The sequence below is a fragment of the Hippopotamus amphibius genome, chromosome 5, assembly GCF_030028045.1.
Source record: "Hippopotamus amphibius kiboko isolate mHipAmp2 chromosome 5, mHipAmp2.hap2, whole genome shotgun sequence".
In the NCBI taxonomy this organism is placed as follows: domain Eukaryota; kingdom Metazoa; phylum Chordata; class Mammalia; order Artiodactyla; family Hippopotamidae; genus Hippopotamus; species Hippopotamus amphibius.
In genome coordinates, this window is record NC_080190.1 from 134221991 (window position 1) to 134245050 (window position 23060).

Consider the following 23060-nt stretch of genomic DNA (forward strand, 5'->3'; position numbering starts at 1 on the left):
TGTAGCATAAACTAAGTGAGTAGTAGATATTAGATGGATAACGTAGCATGCTCCAGAAACTCCTAACACTTCAAAGGAAATAGAGCTGTCTTGTGATGAAACCACTTTAAAAGACCTTGAAAATAAACAGGAGAATCCTCCACTGTTCTCATCTTCACCAGAAGGACGAAACACCAGCCTAATAAACTGATTCTCTTTCTCTAAACTCGCTATATTTCAATCTCTCCTTCCCAAGGAGGAAATGGTCAAGGCAAAGACAAATTAAGTTTCTAGGAACTTGTAAGAAACACTTACCAGAAGTGTACCCAAATTGATAATATTAAACTGTTTCCAATATCAACTGAGGTTTGAGGCATTTATTTAAAAACATATTGTTTTATTCATATATACATTCACTTTACATCATTACATTTTAACATTCATCAAAAACTAAAGAGTTTTTAAGAATTTTTCAAAGTCCTGTACTGAAGCCTTGGCCATCTCTTCACAAAATATTTCATCAGGCATAGATACCAATTTGTCCAAAGAGATATAGTTAGGTTTTGCCGGATCATACTGTGCTCTTCCTAAATAGGCAAGAAACAAATGTCTTTCTTTGACTTTAAACAACCTTGTATTAAATACCTAGAAAAGAAAAAATAAAGTTTTTTTAAAAAACATTGTGTACTGAAAGATGAACTATTAAAATGTTTATCTGGCTAAAAATTTTATTTAATAGGCTAACAGATATAAAGAATTGACCACATGCTCAATAAATATCATAAATGCTAGAGGGTTTAAACCCTTTGGCTTCTGCTAAGAAATTATGATTAGAAAGGGACTCAAAACTAACAAGCAGAACAATTATAAAATAATAAAAGGCTACACTGTAAGCAAAGACCAGACTAATCCAGGGAGCCAGGAGGAGCTCTTAAAAAAGCAAATCCTCAGGCCCCACCCCAAACCTACTAAATAGGAAACTTTGAGAGTGGGGCCCACAAGTCCTCCAAGTGATTCTGATACCTGCCAAGTTGGAGAACCAAAGTTAGAGATCAAGGTTTATGGCATCAAAAATTGTGTAAGGTTTCATAATCTGTGAAGCTTTGCAAGATTTTCCTTCCTTCCTTCCTGTTGCTCCCTTTGACTAGTATCAAAATGAAATGAACCTGGACTACAGGGGAGCAACTTACCTGCCTTGGCATTAAAACTCCTGAGGAGTAGAGTGACTACAGTAACTTTAAAAGGGAGTCAGAAGCAGGCTAAGTCCCTAAAGCCAGTTGCAAGAAAGAAGGGAGACAGGAGATCTGGCCAGACTTGATATACAGCCCTAAGCCAAAGAGACACCTGTGAGGAGGCTCCCTGGCAAGGCCCCATGAACCACGTTCTGTATTAGGTCTCAGGTCCTTCTCTTGACTATTTCAGATACATTGGGGACACTCCACATGGCACATAACCTCCGGGAGTCCTTCTATATATGAACAAAATAATAACAGATCACTTGGAAAGGACTTTATGAAAAACAATTGTTGAAAACTAAAGTACTTTGAGAACAGTGACCAAAAAAAGTATAGTGTGCTAACTCAACATGGGATTGGCTTGCTTTTGGAACAAAACATGCTTTTTTCTCTCTGCAGAAACAAATTACATGGCGTTCTGCCTTCATTTTGGTAACTAAATTCCCATTATCATATTATTACCGCTCAAAAGATATAAGAAGCTTTTAGATGTATTTCTTTAGAACTATGCCTCTTCCAGTGATTCTCGGCTTACAAAATTATCATACAACATACAGAAAAGGCCACAAATAACTCTAAAGCTCCCAAACTATATTTATTTCCTAAATATAATAACACTTTGAAGCACTTATATAACTTATGACCAGATATTATATTACTTTCCCAGTGGTTGAAAGTGGCTTTATTATCACAGATTTGTGTGATCTTTCAAGTCCAAAAGTCATGGCTCAGATTAAGTTTTTCTCTCGCTCTCCCTCTCTCTCTCTTTTTTGTTGTTGTTGTTGACCACCAGAGGCCTCTGTGCAACGTCCGAAGAGTTTTATCCTATCAATGATTCTCAAGGACTGAAACAAATGGAAAACACCAAAAAACCCGAACTTAAGAATTACTGATCCCCTTCTGTCCTAACGTGGACTCCAGCTCTGCCTTCACAGAAACCCACAGGGAAAGAGGGGAAACAAGGTTTCAGGGGATCCTGAATATGGCCTCTTTCCTGAACTAGTGGTTTCCTCATGTTCATTACATTCGCCGCTTTTGTTATCCTTTACCTTCCATGGTCACTGTCTTGAAATGACTAACTTAACCATAGTTTTCAAGTTATAATTGTTTCCCCATTTTTAATTAATCATAAAATTATGTACCAACCAGAAGTCTACATCAGTTTAAGTCTACAGCAGTTCCCTCACTGTCAGTTAATGTATTTTTCCATTAATGAGGTTTTTCATCATCGTTGTTTTTCTTCTTTTTCTTGGCCACACCACATGGCTTCTGGGATCTTAGTTCCCTGACCAGGGATTGAACCTGGGCCCCCAGCAGTGAAAGCACGCAGTCCTAACCACTGGACCGCCAGGGGATTCCCAACAAGGTTTGTTTTTGTTTTTTAAGCAATCCTACCCAAACCCTTAGGAGTCTGACAATCCTCCCAACATGGAAGCTACAGGTCTACAACCGGGCTTCCCAGAAGCTAGGATTTAGGGTACCTAAAATCTGTGTTTTTAAACAACTGATTTTGATGCATCCAGTCAAGTTTATAGTTTTCTCTACTTGGAAAGTTTCTGTCCATTGTTAAACCCAACTCATTCTACTGACAACTCAAATTTCACTTCTTAGAGTGGCAATATATCTCAGAGTTCTAATCCTGGCTCTGGCTCCTGTTACCTAGGTAACCTTGGACAAGTTACTGAACCTCTTTATGCTTAATTTTTTCATTTGGAAAATAGGGACAATAATAGTATCTACCTCATATGGTGGTTATGGAGATTAAATGAATTAATACAAGTAAAGCAGTAAAGACAGAGCTGGTACATAGTAAATAATCAATAGCGGTTATTATTTCTATGATTTTCCTACCTCTCCTAAATTAAATCAATAGCCACACATACTATATGTTAAGACTCTAACATTCTGTAAAGCAACTATATTTTAAGAACGTCTTCCACACTAGATTACAAGTTCCACAAGAATACAGACCATGACTCATTAATTTTTATATCCTCAAATCATATTCTCTTATCATGCTCTACTGTCACTGAATTATCTATCAACCCAGTGGAAAACTAATTGTCATTGCTTTTTAGTTGAAGATTACTTACTTTACAATGGTTCTATAAGCCAAATTTGCACCACTGCAGGCTTCAAACACTTTTTATAATGAATACACATGCATTTGATGAAACAGAAAAATTCTCTTATTAAGGGCCCATTCACAGTGAAGTATGATAGGTAAATAAACACTGCTACTTGTGAGGGAACTGTACCAAATGCAGTCTAGTTCTAAGAGTTATATTAAAGTCATATTTCTTTGCCCATCTTTACATCAAGAACACATGTAGCAAATGGAGTAATCACTTTCATTTATCCAATAAATACTCACTCAGTGTCTATTCACATGCCAAACAGGAAAGAAGGATGACTTTTATGAGATTCAATCATTCATTTGTTCAACAAATATCTATCCACTGCCTACTAATTGGCTGGCTATAGTTCCAGGCTCTGGGAATTCAGCAGTGTATAAATCAGACAAGATCTGCTTTCAAAAAGTTAACATTCTTGTGAACAAGCAGATAATGTCATTCACCAGGTAAAGAACAGGAAAATCTGATTAGCTTAGAAATTATAATTATGGCTTTGGCATGACAGCTAACTGGAACTGCTTTATGCTTTGGTAGGAGATCATTACAAAATGGCTTGTTAACTAATGGATTTAGATAGACTGTGAATACAAAAGTACATTTAGAATTGAAAGGACCGTTCATGGATGTGATCTATTTCAAATTTAAATGGAGAAAAGCACAAGAGAGAATATGTTAGATTCCAACAGGCAGAATGAGGACTAGATACAAACTACAGGGAAACAGATTCATCACTTATTTCTAGAACTTGTAAACTTTTCACAAGTGATCCCTCTGCTACATTTGCTAGATGTGGTCTTGCTAAAAAGATGGGCAAAAAGAAACATGACCTTAATACAGCTCTCAGAACTATACTGTATTTGGTCTGATTTCCTCACAAACAGCAAGGGATTTTCACGAGCGGACAGCACTGCACATGGAGAGCAGCTCCGGATGGAGGGCGATGACAGCTCTCACAAGACAGCAAGCTGTGCACTCCTCACCTGCGGGAACTTGACAATGATGTGGTGGGGAACGCACATCACGTTGTGCACGTAGTTGAAAGTCTCGGTAAGTTTCCTTTTATTTGCAGTTAACATCTTTGGGATTTTGGTGATCATATGTTGAATTTCATTATGTTTAAAACCTAGTTCAAGCCGATAAACCTAAAAGCAGACAGAAATATTTATTTTGGTAATATGCCAGAGGGCACATTGATTCTTTCAAAATTTAAAATAAGGACATTCAAACCTGGAGATGGCTATTCTAATGCCCTTAGGGTTCACAGTTTCCTGCTTCTGGGATACCCTGAATTTCAAACCCCTCTCCTGAGGATGAGCGACTCACAGCCTGATGACCACCATGAAGATCACCAAAGGAGCTAGCTTAATTATGAGATGGAGCGCCAGTGCTCACAGGAGGCCTGCTCAGCTTGTCTGTATGGGCCCTGCACCACACAGACTGGCAGTAAGATTTTCAAAGTGCTTTCTGAACCTCTGCTCCCAAGCACACTCCTATATCCATGTCATCTGGAAAAACTACATGTCAAAATTCCAAACAGAGATGATTTTAAAAAACTCTCAAATGTGGGTCAGGCCCTCTGTGTACGTTCATAGCATGCTGTGCTCCCCCACCCATCCATCGCTCTCATGACTCTGCAGGCAACCTCCCCACCCCCCACTGGACTGTAAGCTCCACAACAGCAGGGACTTTCTCCCCAGCACAGGGCATGGGCAGGTGCTCAATAAAAAGGTCTTCAACAGCTGAGTATGAAACACTTCAGGCACCTCAGAAAACAGGCTTCATATAATAACCTCAAATATTATGACAGCTTTGTATACTAACGAGTCAGCTGCCCCGGTTCTGTGCTATTCTTTCAGAGGGAGGACATAGAGAGTGTCTGGTATGTTCAGTGATAGAACTGGAGCTGGCAATTGGCACAGGCTCTAGGAGGGCAGTGTGCTGGCCACTACACTCTTCAAAGAAGCCTTCTGACTCCAGGCTCCGCAGCTCATCTCCCACCTAGGTGACAAAGACACAGACACTTATCCTGGGCAAAGGAAGCAGCTTCCCGGTCCCACCCAGATACCTAAACTGCTCCTCTAGGATTACGGGTATCAACGTCTGCAAGGCGACTCACTCATGTAACACTGGTCAATGTGAAAAAATTATAAACTAAAATAAACTGCTTGCTAGATATTATATCATTTCCTATATCCATCTTTTTAGAAATAACTTCTTTTCCAATCTAGCTTTCTTTAAAATGATGGAAACAAATCTATCCTCTTTAGAGGACTTAGCCACTTAAAGAAGCTGATTTCTCAAAAACTTACAATCATCCTACCTTCATGTTTTCCTTCACAGGCTCCAGACTTCCAGTTAGTAGCCTTGGGAGACGAATTACCAGATCTCTAGTCTACAGTTATGAAACAATCTATTATTAATATATATGCATATTCAACTAGTTTGGAAACAATGAGGCATTACTAGGGATACAAAACTGAAATTTAAAATATGACCCAGTAGAGAAATGCTAAGGAGCCCAGAAATACATACACTTAATACTGTTTGAGGAAAAAAACAATCCTTAGAATAAAACCTAAGGAACCAACTTGACAAAATTATAAAATGATATAGCTATATGATTAACCTGGCAAGGTAATTCATTCTTGTACAGAAACTATCAGGCATTTATAGAATTCATAGGGGCCAGGCATCTGTTGGAAACATGAGATTTAACAGTTTAAAATGGAAACATACAAATTCCTTCTCTTTACCTTCTTTACACTAAGTTCAAGTTCTTTCTGAAAAAATCCCAATCTGTTATCCAATCTTTCCACTGAAAAACTCAGCAAAAATGGTGCATTTCTGACCATCTGTGCAATATCCGCCTTACTGAAATTTTTTGACTGGAGATAAGCCACCCTAGAGAAACAAGCAAAATACATGCACATGTGATAAATATTTCCACTGTCATGCCACTTTCCAAAGTAACAACTGATGTTTTGTTTTTCGGTTTTTTTGTTTTTTAAAGCAGGGAAAGGGACAAGGAGTGCAGGGGAAGGCTGAAATTTTATTTATTTATTTATTTATTTATTTAATTTATTTATTTATTGTTTTTTAGCAGCACCATGTGGCATCTGGAATCTTAGTTCCCCAACAGGGGACGGAACCCTCCCCCCTGCATTGGAAGCACAGAGTCTTAACCAATGGACAACCAGGGAAGTCCCAAAGTAACAACTGTTTTTAAAGATTCCCACACCAAAAAAAAGTTTAGATAAAAAATTCTATAGTAATGGCCCCAAATATGGTTAAAACAAAACAAGCATCCACCCAACTCTAGAATGGTTTCCACTTATAATTGGAAACATAATATTTCTGAAATCCACTTTGACACATTGCCTTTTCAGTTAATCTGACTTATTAGTTGACAGAAAAAAATGAAATAGCTTCTGTTTAAGATTTTTTTTTTTTTGCTAAGAATAGAAAACACACAAATTAAGAAGAGATTCAGAACTCTTTTTACAAAGAAAGATCATCAAACATGGATAAGACTGAAAAGGAATTTTTTTTTTTTTGGCTGCGCTGCTTGGCTTGTAGGATCTTAGTTCCCCAACCAGGAATTGAATCCAGGCCCCTCACAGTGGAAGCGCAGAGTCCTAACCACTAAACTGCCAGGGAATTCCTAGAATTTTTTATTTTAGTACATTTACTAAGAACGTATTTTTATAAGTAATTTTTACTACAGTTTTTCAATATGTATTTTGTTAACAACTGAGAAATTTCCTGCTAAGTTTCTGGGAAAGAAAGTAAGGTAGTAAAATACAGAAAGTCTGACTATAAAATAATATTGATTTTTTTAAACTCTATAAACATAGTAAAGAGTAATTTAATTAAATGTCTAAAATATTCTAGGATGTTATCTTGTTTAATTCTCATCAGAAAAACAAAAACAAACAAAAAACCCGTGAGCTAGGTACATTTCCCACATTGCATTTGATGAAACATAGATTCAGAGGAGTTAAATAACTTGTCTTAGACCATCAGCTAATTAATGACAGCTGAAATTTGAATTCAGGCATGCCTACTTCTAAAGACTATGATATTTTTATACCACATATCAGAACTTACTATATTTTATACTCAAATAACTATTACTCCTTAAAACCAGTCCCTGAGAGGCAATGAGAGAAGAAAATTGATAAATTTAACTAAATAAAAATTTTAAATGCAAGGAAAAAAAAAACATCAAGTCAGACAAGTGACAGTCTGAGAAAATATTTACAACATGTCACAGAGAAAGAATTAATTTTGTTAGTATATAAAAAAATGCTTACCAAAAAAATAAAAAGGCCCAATTAAAATGGCAAAGGACACATATAATTTATAGAAAAGGAAATGTAAGCAGAAGTTTGACATATGAAAAGATCCTCAAGACATCTGATGCTCCAAACATCATTTCCAAAACAATGAGGCAATGTTTTCCATCTATAAAATGAAGTGAAATCGTAAAGTTTGATAACCCTGTATTAGTGCGGATAATAGGGAAACTGGCACTTCTGTACACTGTTGGTAGGAGTGGAAAACCTACATGAAGGACAATTTGTCAATACCTACTAAAATGATAAATGCATATACCCTTTGACCTAGAAATTCTACTTTCAGAAATGTGTCCTACAGATATACACCAATATGTGTGACATGATGTATCCATAAGGGGAGTCACTGCAGCTTCTTTGTGATAGTAAAGATCAGAAACAACCACCATGTTTACCACAAGGGGACTAGACAGATCCACAGGATGAACTGTAACAGAAGAGCCAATAAAAACTACCTCCAACATAGAGTTAAGGTAAGAATATGAGGTGCAGAATGGTATGTACAAATGCTACCAACTGTATGTATGTGTATTCTTGTGTATGTGTGTGCGTAGATACAGACATGCTGTGTATGATAGAACAAGTTGAACAAAAAACTTGATAATAGTAGCTGCCTCCATAGATGAGGGATAGGAATAAGTAGGTTGGGAAGGAGAATTACCATTTTTTTCCCTTTTTTTGGACACAGGAAAGATAAATATTTGATGAAAGCACTGACACTGTTGTTTACTGTGATAACTTTTCCAATAAAAAATTAAGATGCAAGCCCCAGCCAAAAAATTTCTAACTTAAATACAATTATTCATTGGAAAATTCTTAAAAAGAATCAACCAGTTTTTTAATACATTTCAAATTCTCTTCATTGAAAAGAAAACAAGTGTATGCAATCAGTGCTGTTATAGAAATTCTAGAAAATAAGACTGCTGCACACACCAGAGTCAGAAGCTAAGTTCAAAAAAGATTATCATACCTTTGCCTCTTCCAGGAGAAGCTTATTTTTCATTGTATATCCTTTTGAGTACATGTGATAAATTACCTATTAAAAAAATTCCAAGTAATTTTTTAAAACGCTCCAGTTTAATTTGGCAGTCAGCCAGGTTTAGGAACCAATAGACTATATTATTATATGAGAATATTCTTTAATTGTTAAGCAAGTTAGCTTCAGCTTCTTTTAAAAGCTTATTTTTCCTTCACAGAATTAAAAGTAGGGAGACAGTAAAGTGTAGTAGCCAGGACTCCAGAGTTAGACTAAGTGGATTTGAACCCCACTGCCACTTATGCTAGCTGGGTAATCTTGGGCAAATTATTTAACCTCTCTGTGCCTCTCCTGTAAAATGGGGATATGAATAATAATGGTGCAGTAGGTAGCCTCTGGAACGGTTCCCAGTGACCTCCACCTCCTGGTATGTACTCTTTCTTGGACTAAACCTTGAACAAAAGGGCAAGTTGGTTTTTAAATCGGGAGAGAATGAGAGTTCCAAACAGTCAGGAGGAGCAGAGCTAGATATCTCAGACTGAGTCTCAGAATCATTCTCTCTCCCCTGTGTTGCAATAGACGGCCTATGTTACACCAGAGTGTAAGTCACATGAAGGGAGAGAGTGTCTATCTAAGTGCCCTGCATATATAATAAGGGTCCAAATTATTCAATATAAGAAATGCATTTTTTTTTATTATGCTTTATCCTAGTTCAGAGACATTAGACTCTGACAGTTCAAAGAACTGCAAAGCTCTCTGAAACCAGTATGAGAATAGTCTAGGGGGAGAAGATTAGAGGCAGGTTAGGAGATGGCTGAGGAATTCTTCACATGAAATGATGGGGCCCCGAGGTAGAGTATTCAAAGTGAAAATTAAAAGAAATACACTGACTGATTTGAGAACAATAAAAATAGAACCAACAGGCCTTGGTAGTTTGTTAGATGTGGATGATAAAAGAAGAGAAGCCAAAGTTAATACCAGTGTTTCTGATTTGGACAGCGGGGTGAACAGTGCTCTCATTCAGGGAAACTGGGAGGACCTGATTTACATGAGAGGTGGGGGTGATGATAAATCCAAGATGTGAACTTAAGAGACACAGACTCTGTCTTACTCTGTGGTGTTCCCAATGCCCAGCAGGACCTCTTGCCTCATAGATCAATACTCTCTCACTGTATCAATTCTCACAGACTCAATTAATTCTGTGAATGCTGAGTGAAGTACAAAGATGTTTGTAAAGTGCTATTTAAAGAAAAACAGGAAAAACCAAAATAGAAATGATTAAGCAAATTATACAGTATTTGCCAAAAGAAGGTGAAATGTCTACCATCAAAAATTGGCCAGAAGGGGAAGCTGAGACGAAGCGAGAGAGTAGCACAGACATATATATAGTACCAACTGTTAAATAGATAGCCAGTGGGAAGTTGTTGTATAACAAAGGGAGTCCAACTCGAGGATGGAAGATGCCTTAGAGGACTGGGACGGGGAGGGTGGGGGGGAGCCGAGGGAGGGTGGGGGGGGAGTTGAGGGAGGGAGGGAATATGGGGATACGTGTATAAAAACAGATGACTGAACTTGGTGTACCCCTCAAAAAATAATAAAATAAATAAATAAATAAATAAATAAAAATTGGCCAGAAACGATGGAAAGATTAGGCTTTCGTAATTTTAAGTGTACTCTCAGATAACTTAGCCATTTATTAATGGATTTTTCAAAAAAACTTATTCCAGTTTCCAAAGTATTGACATAGCAATAAGTTGAAAACATAAAAATAATTATGGGTAGCTGAACAAAAGAACTGATGTAGATACTTAATTTTGACCAAAGAAGGTCCATAACAAAAAAGTAACATTCACATTCATTACATCAGTAGATCCTTGTGCTGCTGAGACCTAAAAAATAACTTACACGTATATTTCTTCATAGCCACTTCCTGGGTTATGTGAGTCATCCTAAAAGCCACACCTGGGCTTCCTAGGTGGCGCAGTGGTTGAGAATCCACCTGCCAATGCAGGGGACACGGGTTTGATCCCTGCTCCAGGAAGATCCCCCATGCCGCAGAGCAACTAAGCCCATGCGCCACAACTATTGAGCCCATGCGCCACAACTATTGAGCCCATGTGCTGCAAATACTGAAGCCCACACACCTAGAGCCCACACACCACAATGAAGAGTAGCCCCCACTCACCGCAACTAAAACAAGAAAGCCCGCACACAGCAAAGAAGACCCAACACAGCCAATAAAATAATTTATATTAAAAAAATAAAAAATAAAAACATACAGCAAAGATGATATTAACTGTTTAAAAAAATAAAAATAAAAAATTAAAAGCCATACCTAGTCTTAAGATTTTCAAGGTCTTCAGAGAAAATAGCATAGTTTTTCGTCAGGATAGTTCCCAGTTGGTTATCCTCTATGCCCAAATCTTTAAGAAACAGGAGTATTTGCTTAATGTCTTTTTCAAAATCCAGTCGCAGAAGTAGGTTGGCTGCATCTGGATGTTTTTCTATCTTGGATAAATCCACTCCTGTAATAAATTACAAACACTATTTGAAGATAACTGCTTGGCTGAGTCATTAAACTTCATATATAGAAACATACTGATGGAGATCAACAACCCATCCAAAGGAGACCTGAGGCAGGCCAACAGAAACTTCTAAATATTTTAAAACTGGTTGCAGAAATGAAAAAAGAAAAAGAAGAAAAGAAAAGGAAAGAAAAAATGTAGTATTTATTTCAAAGCCACATATAAAGGAAAACAGTGCATTTGGGGCTAAATTTCCACCCCAAACAAATTCACTACGTCATATTGTCCTAGGATCAGCATCTTTATCTATGGTTTCTTGAATTTGTTTGCAGGATGCTTATGAGCCCCTGATGGTCCCCATAGTAACTGCTTAACTGGTAATTCTGCAGGGTAACAAACCCTCTAAATTGTTACTTTCTTTGAAGTTTATCATTTCTTTAGTTATAAGCATTATTTAAAAAATATGTTTATAATCCCCTCCATAGGAGGAATAAAAGTGACCCTATGTCTTACTTGTATTCTCCTGGCCTTTAGCATAAAGGCAAGTACCTTGAAGGAGCTCAAGAAATGTCTGCATGAAACAGGAGAACATACACAGCCCTCAAGTATACAACAAAGCAGAAAGTATACTACCTTCAACCTTCACATATCCTTAGAATCTTAGGTAATCTAAGTAAATGAGACAAGGGACAGGAGAGATCAAGAAGGGGGAGAAAGCAAGCTGTTATTTTACTTTGGTTATGGATATAATTAGATGTCCACATTAATTAGGCAGGGAATCAAAGTAAACTTTGATTCAAAATTCTCATTAAAGCTAAGTATTTTATCCTTTCACTTTTTTCCTTTTATCTGATTAAAAAAAGTTAAACATGAATAAGAAAGGCCTATTCCTCATCTTTAAAATAAGTACCTGAAGATAATATAAAACTTTTGTTTAGACTTAAATTTTATATTCTTAAAAATATTTCTTCAGGGTAAAAAATAACTCTCAGACCGATTTCCAGATGCAACTTTACAGTCTTAAATATAAAAACAATGAAATGAAAGCACTTTTTTTAACGGTGTCTACAACCAGAAAAATAAATTATAATTCCATGTATTATTAGATCCAAATATAATTCCACACCCAAATTTCTTGATATTAAACAGATATTGATATAAGACAATCATGAACAGAAAAGCAGATTACACAAACACATACACCCAGAATGAAGACAGAAACAGAGCCAGAATGAACTAAAAATTTGGTATACAATAACGACATTTCAAAGCAATGGGGGAAAAGATGGACAATTCATTAAAATATAATGGGACCTCTAGCTATATATTTGAAAAATAATAATTCCTTCTATATCTGATAGAAAAATTAATTTCAGATAGATTAAGAATGTAAATATGTACTAATTCTAAAGCTAGTAGAAAAAAACAATTTTAAAAATAATACAAAGTTTGACTACATAAGGATATAAGACTCATTGTATGGCTTTCTGTAATATATGTATTTGCATAGGAAATTTGCACTCAACAAATTGGCGACAGTGGTTACCTTTGGAAAGTGGAACTGGAGATGTAGAGAAGGTAAGAGTTCTTTTTCCTGTAGCAGTTGCACTTTTAACAACTAGATGTAATTCCTTTATAATTTAAAAATAATTCTAATAGAAAAATAAATTATTGGATGGATGGATAAATAAGATAGAAACTAGTTCCAAAAATCTGTGATAAATGCGGGAAGGGATGCTTTAAAAATAGCATAAAGGGTTTGGACTTCAAATTTAACTCAATATTACAGCTGACATGTGCTGAAGTGCCTTGCTCAGCATGAGCTGTCACACCCTGACTGTGCTGAAACCAAATTCCTGAAAAGCTGCTTCTTAACAGCAATAGGAGAGCAGAATCTCACCAGGAGAACACACTGCTGTCAGCACAAATCACTTGGGCTTACTCACGATTTCATTAACTTGAAAAAACAGTCACTGAATGCCTCTCATGGACCAGGCACTTCTGGGAATATAAAAAATGAAAATTACATGATTCTAACTTCTGGTGACCACAGCCTAAGTTGGCTTTATCCCATCCGTTCAGTAACTACAATTACCACTGTATTCAGTTATGGTTACGCATACTTAGTGTTTCAATCAGTGTCTGGCAGGCTACAGTAGCTGCCCTAGAAAGTTCAAAAGAAAAAAACATTAATGAAGTGACTGTACAGTGGTGTGAGCAGAGTCAAGCGAACAAATAAGGGCACCCCTAGCACTAAAGAGACAGGGAGGAAAGAGTGGTACGAGAACCCAGAGGGAGCTGGAAGCTATAAAGAAAGGGCGCCTCAGTAGGAGCTGTTGCCATGGAGCAAGCCAGTTACATGACCCAAGGCAGGGAGGGAACAGGGGAAAAGAACTCCCACCTGCCCTCCCTCTCCTCCTGCAAGTGCCTCCCACGGCTGAAGCTGTCCAGAAGCCAGCTGGCAAAGGAGCCCTGGTGCAGAGGTTAGCCTCCTGGGATAGAGAACAAGCAGAGCCAGGCAGAAAACAGATCTGAGAAGCAGAGGAGAACCAGGACACTTGAGTCCTCAAAAGTACTGTTTAACAATGCAATCATGGTTCCTCTAGGGTACTGCCATTTAAGTTACAGCCAAGATGTGCTGCTGAAGTATCAGTACACAGCTGAAGGAATGGCTGAAACATATTGCAAAGCTCTAAGTATACTGTAAATTATTTAAATGTAGGGACCACATGGGTCTTATGTTTATCTGGCATTACCCACAGCACTTCTCACAGGGTTGGGAAAGCCCTGGGCTTTCGTGCTTGCAGCAGATGCCGCCTTTCTCTCTCTCTTGAACCCACAGAACACTTTATTTGTATCTCTATGTGGAATTTATCACTTCACCTTTCATTTTGGGATTTCCATTATTCTTATGTATGCGTATATAGATGCTCCGGAAGACCTGAAGCTTCTCGAGAACAAAGGCCATTCCCTAAGGATTTGAGTAACTTGCACAGGGACAGATGAATAAACAATTATAATAGTGTTATTAGTGCCAGAATTGAGGTAAGCAGGGGCTGATGCAAAGAGCCCAGCGGAGGGTCACTTGTCTGGAGGGTCAGAGAAGACATTTGGGAAGTTACTTTAACTTGAGTTAAGTTCTCCAGTTATCAGACCTGGCCAACCAAAAAGAGGGAAGTGGCAAGCCAGACCAGGAAGAGCTTAGGATTTCAAATAGGGCATGGACATAGTCAGATCTGCATTTTAGAAAGAGCACTAATGTTAGAGCGATTACCAGGGCAGTACTGATAAAAGGAAGACTGTCAAGTTAGGAAGCTTCTAACTTTTCACTGAAAACTAAGGCAGTGACTAAGCAATGAGAGAAGCAGTGGATGTGAGATAATCCCTTGCCTATCCTGTTCCTCTTAATCCCCCAAAGGAGGTTCATTTTCTGGAAAAATCAAATAAGAGAAGCGCCAGATCCAGAGATAATGGGAAAAGCAGAAAGTTGCAATAAGGTGCTGGACTGAAAATACTGAGAAGAGGACTAACCAGAGTTTGCAGGAAGATCGCTTGTCTGCCTTCAACCATCCAGATCTAGGTGCATCCTACCAGTCAACAAGCTGAGACAGTTATGGAGCAGGCCTAGACAAACCACCCAAATCAGGAGGACAGTGGGCTCCAGAAGGAAGGTCAGGGTAGTAGGGAAACGAAAGTAATACATCTTCTGATAGGGTTGACTGTAGGCAAAACTGTCCTGAGAGACTATTGGAAGGTGTGGGAAAATTTAAAGAAAACTAATCAAATGAAAAACAAAGCAACTATTTTTTTTTTCAAGACACAGAACATTTTCATTACCTGAAAAAGTTCTCATGCCCCTTCCTAATCACTCTTCTCCTCCTCCCTCACGAAGCGATCAGATCTCCATCACCACACGTTACAGTTAGTATCACCATACTTACTGTATGATAAATGGAATCATACAGTTCTTTCAGTATGTTTTTTAGCCTTTTTCATGTTGCATGTATCAGTAGAAGTTTCCTTTTTATTACTGAGTATATTCCATTTGTTTATCCACTCATCAACTGATGGACAAGTAGATTCTTTCCAATTATGTGCTTTATGAATAAAGCTGCCAAAGCAATTATGAACTTCAAGAAAATTAAAGGTTGTAAAGGAAGGAAAAGAATCATAGCATACTTCCTAGAGAGCAATAAGCAATATTTAGAATTATAATGAAATCAATGACTAATGATTTATGTAGAAATTGTTCATATAGCCTGTTGGGAGAACTGAAGACAATGAAGGGGAAAAGTATGTGTGTTTATGTAAGACATTAACTGATGTCTAAAACTGATCAACTAAGCAATAGCACTATAAGCAATTACATGAACATTTAGAGGTTAAATACAAACAGAAAGAGCTATAAAAGCAGAAACTCTGGGGAACGGGGTACGAACTCAGGAAGGATGAAACTGGGAGTACAGGTTTTCACTAGAAGCCTTTTCACACTATTTGACTTCTGTGCATGTGTACGTACTTTGATAAAGATTAAAAATGCTAATTTTAAAAGTAAGGCCAAAAAAAAAGTGCAGGTTACTCAGACTTACCTAGAAGCACTAACTTCTTCAGAGTCTCGGAATGATCCACATAGTCCCGAAGGGTGAATGACGATGGGGGCAGTGGAGGGTCTGCAATGATCTGAACAGCCTCCTCCTCGGAAACTGGCTGCAATGGAGACAATGGAGGCAATTCGTCCAGTCCTTTGAAGCCAGGATGTAGGAAAGAAGCAAGTTAGCTCTCCAATCTGTACACTTAAAGCTCTTTCTACAAGGACAGCCTCTTGCTTAGTTTGCTTCTTTTTAAATCTTGGCATCACTTCTGAATTGAACATCTAAAAATTCCATATATTTTCTACCTTCTAAGAGGTTAGGTTAAGACTATTTAGAGATATCAATTACTGTTGCTCCAAGATAAGAAATTTGTTGGCGAAGTTCTGAACAAAATTCCTTTCTTTTCCTTCACTTGTAATCAACAGGTATGAATGCTAAAGACCAAATGACCTTCAAGCACATCTTGAGAAAGAGATCGAGTCTACCATAGCTTATTTTTTTTTTAAAGATTTATTTTATTTTTGGCCGTGTTGGGTCTTTGTTGCTGTGCACGGGCTCTCTGTAGCTGTGCTTAGTGGGGGCTACTCTTTGTTGAGGTACTCGGGTTTCTCACTGTAGTGGCTTCTTTTGTTGCAGAGCACGGGCTCTAGGCACGGGGGCTTCAGTAGTTGCAGCACGAGGACTCAGTAGTTGTGGCTCTTGGGCTCTAGAGCTCAGGCTCAGTAGTTGTGGCACAAGGGCTTAATTGCTCCACGGCTTGTGGGATCTTCCCGGCCCAGGGATCGAGCCCATGTCCCCTGCATTGGCAGGTGGATTCTTAACCACTGCACCATCAGGGAAGCCCTACCATAGCTTATTAAGTTGGCCAAAAGTACAACATGTCCTACCAGCCTCAATTGTATGGGTTAAAGTCATCACATCCTGAAATGTCTTCATTTTGGTCCAATCCGTTCTTCTCCAATTTACTCTCAAATACGTCTGTAGGAGGGCTTCTATGATTCTGTTTCTATTACCCGCAATCCTGTGCCAAGGACATGACCCTCTCTAGTACTGCCTTGAGTCTGAGGTTTGGTCTGTCTTGAGTCGAACACAGTACAGAAGACGCTGGTAACTGCCACCTACCTTAGGGTAAGGAATCAGGGCCATGACTTTCCGTTCTATTTTTCTGTCTCTATCACTACCCTCTCTCATTTCTCATAGCCAGCCTCCCCTCCCTGTCCTTACCCCGCAGCTTGCTTGCTTTCATATTCTACTTAACCTAATATCATCTCATTGCCGTGAAATATTCCTTGCGTAGGAATATTCCTAGAATGGGAAGCACAAGAGGGAGAAGAATGACTAAAAAACTTACATGAGGGAGCTTTTTGAGGTGTTCTATTTGTTGCTCTTTTTGTTCTATTTGTTGATTGTGGTGGCTGTTACACAACTAAATGCATTATGTCAAAATTCATAAAACTGTATACCCAAAAAGGATAACTTTTACTTGGATAAAACTATACCCTAACTAGGTATATATAGAATAGTGTAAACTAGATCCTAATAAACCTATTTACCACCAGAAAAAAATTTTAAGGATCTAAATAAACAACTTAGAAAGTGTTATTCATGTAGCTATAAAACAATCTTATACATATTAGTTTATAAACTTTTTTCTTAGTCAATAAAATAGAGGCATAATAGAAGCAAATGAACAGAAGTGAAATTGTTTTCTTTCCTGGCACAAAGTATGACTTGAAATGGGCTAACAAAACGCAAATAGGTAGCTTGTTCAAACTACCGAACAGGGGCAAAAGAGAATTTTCTGAAAGTTGAAAATTACCTTCTAGAGACAGTTCAGAATCAAAGCTGGGTATCTTTTGTGTCTTCTGTGACGGCTCATTCACGGAAGGAAGCAGAGTGCTCTGAGCACAATTAATCTCTTGCCTACTTGAGTTGGTCGACTGGGAACTGTTCCACACGGAGGAAGTCCTATATGTCTTAAAACCCCACTGGAGAAAGCAATCCTCAGAGGACAGCTGAGGCTGAGCAAAAAAGCCACGCAACAATGTTTTTCTTGGTCTCAGAAAACGTTGTCTGAGTTCCCTAGCAGTAATGAAGTTACTCAACTTAATTGAGTTGAGCCATCTGGGTATCTGTTGGGCTGACAGGGCCATTTTTCTTAAAGTAGCCTACAAAAGAAATACATAACCATCAAAAAAGAGAAACTTAAATGTTTAAAACAGAATTCAAGCAACAAAAAAACCTGGAAGTTATCTTTTCTAATTAAAAGGTGTTTAATAAATTTAGGTGACTAAAGCAGTCAGATGGTTTTTAGCACAGGAAAAGCCAAAAACAAGGCGGTTTCAGTTATAAACCAAAAGACAGGAACTTCTGAACTGGAAAAATAAAGATATGCTTTACAATTTAAAAATAAAAAGCAAAATCAGTGGTGTAAATCTGTAAATGTTCAAATAACAGCTGAACCTGTTCATATTTAAAGGAAACAAGGTGATGCAATTAAGTGCTCTTGAAATTTGGTTTGAGGGATGTTTAAGAAGCAGATTGCTGATCAAAATAACACTGAATTATTCAAATGCATTTTATGTATGTACATTAGTCACAAAATAAAAACAGGAAGAATTCTACTTAGTCTTAAATGAATCATCAAAATATTGTCATTGCTATCTAGAAGGCTGTTTCTTGCTTCATCCTCAGCATTGAGCACTATTGATTACTACACAGAAAAAGCAAATTGAACAAAACCGGTTTTGACAAATTCTGTTTGACTGTAGGAAAAAAAGAAAAAAACTTAAATAAGCAAAATGGACAGACGGAAATAATAAGCAACCAGCAATGATACATGTATATTTTGACCGAAAAACCCGTTGTTTTTAAAGTGATTTTTACCAGGAAAAGCCTTTTATATTTGGCCACCTTAATAAATGGTAAATTTGATGCACATTATTTTATACTAAATAACACAATCCATGTAAAATACAGCATAGAGTCCAACATATGGAAAATGCCCAGCAAATGTTAGCCATTGTCATCATCGCTATTGATTACACAACCAAGCATAAATGAATTCTGAATTAATTGTTGCATACAACTTCTTGATTTCTCTCCATACTGAAATTCAGCTTGTTTTATGCTCTGAATTAGACCAAATAAATGCTTGAGGGCCTAACCTCCTCTTGGAGATTTGTGGTTTAGGGAAGTCTCCAGAAAGGAATTTATAAAAGTGAAATGTCTCACTGTCATTCTGAAATGATTTTAGAAAAGAAAAAAGTATTTGCAATAGCCTTGTGGGATAGGTGACTTTTGTTAAACTTTGGTGGGAAATGAGCCTCCAAATCTGTCAGCGTTTTCCCTCAGACCTACAATATTCATTCTCTGCACATCAATGTCATAAAGGCATTGAGTTGGAAGCCAGAAGACCTCAGTTATGCTACCTGAAGACTAAGTTTCTCACCGTGGTCCGGCACAACGACTGGTCCATGATGGAGGGGGGGCAACGTTTAAAAAGCTTATGGGTACAATAAGATGATTCTTAAGCGCTAAAATGTTTTGACGTCTCAGTTTGTCTAAGCATTTTGTCCTACTTCAAAGCAAACTCCTGAAATCCCAAATTCACTCTGAAGCCTCTAGAGCCAGGCTCAAAGTAAAACTCCTCCCATATTAGAACGACTGGCATTTGGATTCTACCCATATTCATTAAAAGATCTTTGTGCAAACAACTAACATATCCTTCTGCTTTTATTTACAACCGCACTATCTTCGCTACATCATCATTTCATTGCTGTGCAAACCTCCTAACAATTGATTAATTGTTCGTTCACGAGACCAGGGCTGGGTCTCATCTCTGGATCCACCCTCCCAGGGCTATTCCCCCTAGCCTAGAGCCTTGCAGTGGTCCAAAGCTTTTTGGACGGAAATGAAATCAACTGCAACTAAGGTTAACTCATTTGCTTACACAGTATTTAAAACCCGGTGAGACATCTGCGCATGTGTAGAAAAGCCCTACAACGTGATTAGTCTTCTAACACGGCTCTTTTAATTAAGAAGGTTAAAGAAGAAAAAAAAGCCTTAAATAATTCTGAAGTCCGTTGAAATACATATCATATACTAGTTCTCAACTGTGTGCCTTAGTATTTTGTTAGGAACAGGAATTGGCACTTAAATATTCTTTAGCGAGTGTTAGATTTCGAGCTGTGTAAAGCTAAAAAATGAAATCGGGAGACGAAAGGTGGGTGGGAGGATGGCTTTGTAATAAGGGGCCTCTCATCTACTGCTTGACATCCTCCCTAGGCCATTTCAACAAGTTCATTTCAGTTCCCGAACCGAACTTCCGGAGGAAGCCCGCGGACACGCTGGACCTCCTTCCGCGTCCCCCGCCAAGCGCGCTAATAAACAAGCACGGTCGCGTTTTCGATTCATCAGCCAAGAAAACAAAATATAATTATTCGCCCTCAAGTGAGCCACAAAGGCCTAAAGGCCAAGCGGTCCCGGGGCGCGGCCTACACCTGGATAGGGCGGCCCCGACCCCCGGCAGGGAGCGCGCCGCTCGCGCTCCGGCGGCTCCCGCTTTACCTGTGGCGAGGCCTGTGCTTGGTGGTCTTTCTCGCTGCGGCCAGCGGACAGGCTGGGCCGTGCGCACCGCCCCGCCGCGCAGCTCGCCCCGCAGTCCGCCCGCCAGCCCGCGCCGCGGCGCGCTCTCGCCCACGTGGGCCGCGGCCCGAGTGGGCGAGACCATCTGCGAGGCTGCGCGGGGGGTGGAGCGCGCGGCATGCGGGGGACAGAGCTGGCCGAGTGCCCTAGTGTGCCGTCTCCCGCGAGCCGCCTCCCTCTCGACGCTTCCGCCGGGAATCGCAAGCCACCGCGAGTCGCTGGAGATGCTCCTCCCGGAACGCCAGCCGGGGCACGGCGAGCGGCGCCCCCCTCCCGAGGCCGCGTCGACGGCGCCGCGACCCCGCCCTCCCGCGCGCGTCCTTCCCTCGGCTCCCCGCCTCTGCTCCCCGCCAGTCCCGGCCCCGGCGTCCGGCCGCCCTCCCGCTGCGGCTCGTCACCTCCGGGGTCCCAGCCTCCACGGGCCGGGGCCGCCGCCGCTGCCGCAGGACGGGGAGGCGGGCCATGGCGTCCTGCGTGGGGAGCCGGACCCTGAGCAAAGATGATGTGAACTACAAGATGCATTTCCGGATGATCAACGAGCAGCAAGTGGAGGACATCACCATCGACTTCTTCTACCGGCCGCACACCATCACTCTGCTCAGCTTCACCATCGTCAGCCTCATGTACTTTGCCTTCACCAGGTGAGCGGGCCGGGCTGCGCTGGGGGCGCGCCCTTGGGCGAAGGGGAGGGCCGGGGTGGGGGAGGCGGTGGCGCGGAGCATGGCCGGGTGAGGAAGAGGGCTGATTGCCCCATGCGCACGCTCTTCCACCGGCGGATATGTCACCTAGCACCCGCACACGCAGCTTCCTCCCCTACAGCTCCTCTGGACCGGCGTTCGTCCCTACCCTCCAACCCACCCGCACCCCCACCCCTCTCCATACCACCTTTCCCCATATAGCACCTCGGGCCACATCAGGAACACTCGTGTGTCACCTAGCAAGATCTAACCACCCCCCCGCCCTGCCGCTCCCAGCATCGCTCCCCACACTCATCACGATACCGGCCCCCTCCTCTCTGGCCTCCGTCCCTGCCTAGCACACCGCATGAATCATCTGGTATGCACCACTTTCAGCACATACCTCTTCACACTGAAAACACCCAGTGCACAGCGTCTTCCACGCACCATACACAGGCCCAGGACACAACCCAGACCCCTTCCCGCGGAACTCCTCCAGTATTCAGCACTCCCGCCGTGCACAAAATGCACACGTGAAGTGCACTCAAGTATGCATTGCACACAAATCATCTCGCATAACCCTTCCCCCAGCCTCAAACACGACCCTCTGTACCACAACACAAACTGCGGCCGTGGACACACACATCGCAGCGCACATTCCAGGAGTGCCACACAGACACCAACCCATCATCACCTAACATACACGCTGTTCATCACCTAACATACATGCTGAAATGAGACATTGTCACGCCATTGTAGCGGTTCTTGGTGCATTGTAAATGCTATGGAAAGTGTCAAATAAAAGGCACAGACCTCATACACTGTAGCACAACTCTGTTATGCCCCTGAAAGCATACACATACACACACTCAAAGCACTTCTAATATCTACCTGTGCATGGGAGTTACCCCGCCCAACTCTTGCTGCCCACAGCTTATAACTCTACCTCACTGAGCATGTGGCCCCTCAGCCCCCAGCTGGGGAGCTGATTCATGCCTAAATGACAGGCACGCCTTGGGTCCTACTTAAAAGGATTTGTATTTTCTGAATGAACCTCTTTAAAGAAAAGAAAGGTGTGCCTATACCGTGCTGTTAGGGCTTAAAAGAGCAACCCAGAGATGTGGAGCCAGACTGTTGGTCTCCAGACCATTCGTGTGACCTTGGTTAAGTTATTTAACCTTTCTCTGAGCCTCAGGATCCACCCGTGTAAAATGGGGATAAAGTATGTACTTACCGCATATGGAGTTATAAGGATTAAATGAATATGTGTGAATGCACTTAGCAGAGTACCTGACACATGATGCGTGATTAATGTCAGTTACTTCTCTTCTAGTGTATTTATCTAACAATCAATGGTTCTCAGCCTAGATCTGCAGAAACGGTGTGGGGTATTTTCGGTGGCAACAACGCACTAAGGGAACTTCCGGTATTTAGTGAGTGGGGGTTAAGGATGCTAACTGTTTATAACGCAAGGGATAACGTCCGGCAAAGACTTGTCCCCTACACACAGGCACACGTGTGCACCTACTCACTTGTATACACACAAGTGCCAATGGTGTCTCCCTTGAGAATCAATGCACTTTTTCAGATTTTCATGAAACTAATAATGTCCTCCTACATCACACTCGTTCCTTACCTCTAGGACCCACTTGACTCTTGGTTCTTATTTTTAAGTGTGTATCTATTGGTATGAATCTATCTAATACCGTAAAGCATGTGAAACAAGTAATCGTAATGATTGAGGGAAACAGCTATTGTTATTGTCAAATCGTCTGCCAGTGCTCTGCAGTGGGGTAAGACCAGATCTTTCCACAGCATCCAACCAAGAGCATATTTATAGCTTTGGAGGGACATTAGTCCCTAATTATGGTTACCCTAAAACAGTTATCGTCTCATCTGATTTTACCACCAAGTAGCTGTGTGGCCACTTAATTTTGCT

The 23060-nt window shown here is 40.2% G+C and overlaps 2 protein-coding genes across 7 annotated transcripts in view; one reads left to right on the forward strand and one right to left on the reverse strand.

The window, feature by feature from the left end:
• Positions 1-355: 355 nt before the first annotated feature.
• MTERF3 (mitochondrial transcription termination factor 3) lies at positions 356-20523 on the reverse strand. 3 transcript variants are annotated; one of them, XM_057734748.1, is made up of 8 exons: positions 20367-20523; positions 17617-17965; positions 15795-15947; positions 11016-11205; positions 6103-6250; positions 5670-5741; positions 4330-4491; positions 356-624 (listed from the first exon to the last, which is right to left on the reverse strand). In XM_057734748.1, the coding sequence occupies exons 2-8, from the start codon at positions 17948-17950 to the stop codon at positions 430-432; spliced, it is 1254 nt and encodes a 417-aa protein (XP_057590731.1). In that variant the 5' UTR covers positions 17951-17965; positions 20367-20523; the 3' UTR covers positions 356-429. The 3 variants fall into 3 exon arrangements, with proteins under 3 accessions (XP_057590731.1, XP_057590732.1, XP_057590733.1); XM_057734749.1 differs by lacking the exon at positions 356-624 and adding an exon at positions 5171-5347 and having other exon boundaries at positions 4355-4491; XM_057734750.1 differs by lacking the exons at positions 356-624; positions 5670-5741; positions 6103-6250 and having other exon boundaries at positions 4359-4491.
• A 259-nt stretch (positions 20524-20782) lies between these two features.
• PTDSS1 (phosphatidylserine synthase 1) overlaps positions 20783-23060 on the forward strand; it is a 61284-nt gene continuing 59006 nt past the window's right edge. For all 4 annotated transcript variants that reach the window (XM_057734744.1, XM_057734745.1, XM_057734746.1 and 1 more), the window contains exon 1: positions 20783-21085. In XM_057734744.1, the coding sequence (XP_057590727.1) occupies positions 20907-21085 (179 nt within the window). In that variant the 5' untranslated portion in view covers positions 20783-20906. The remainder of the gene's footprint in view (positions 21086-23060) is intronic.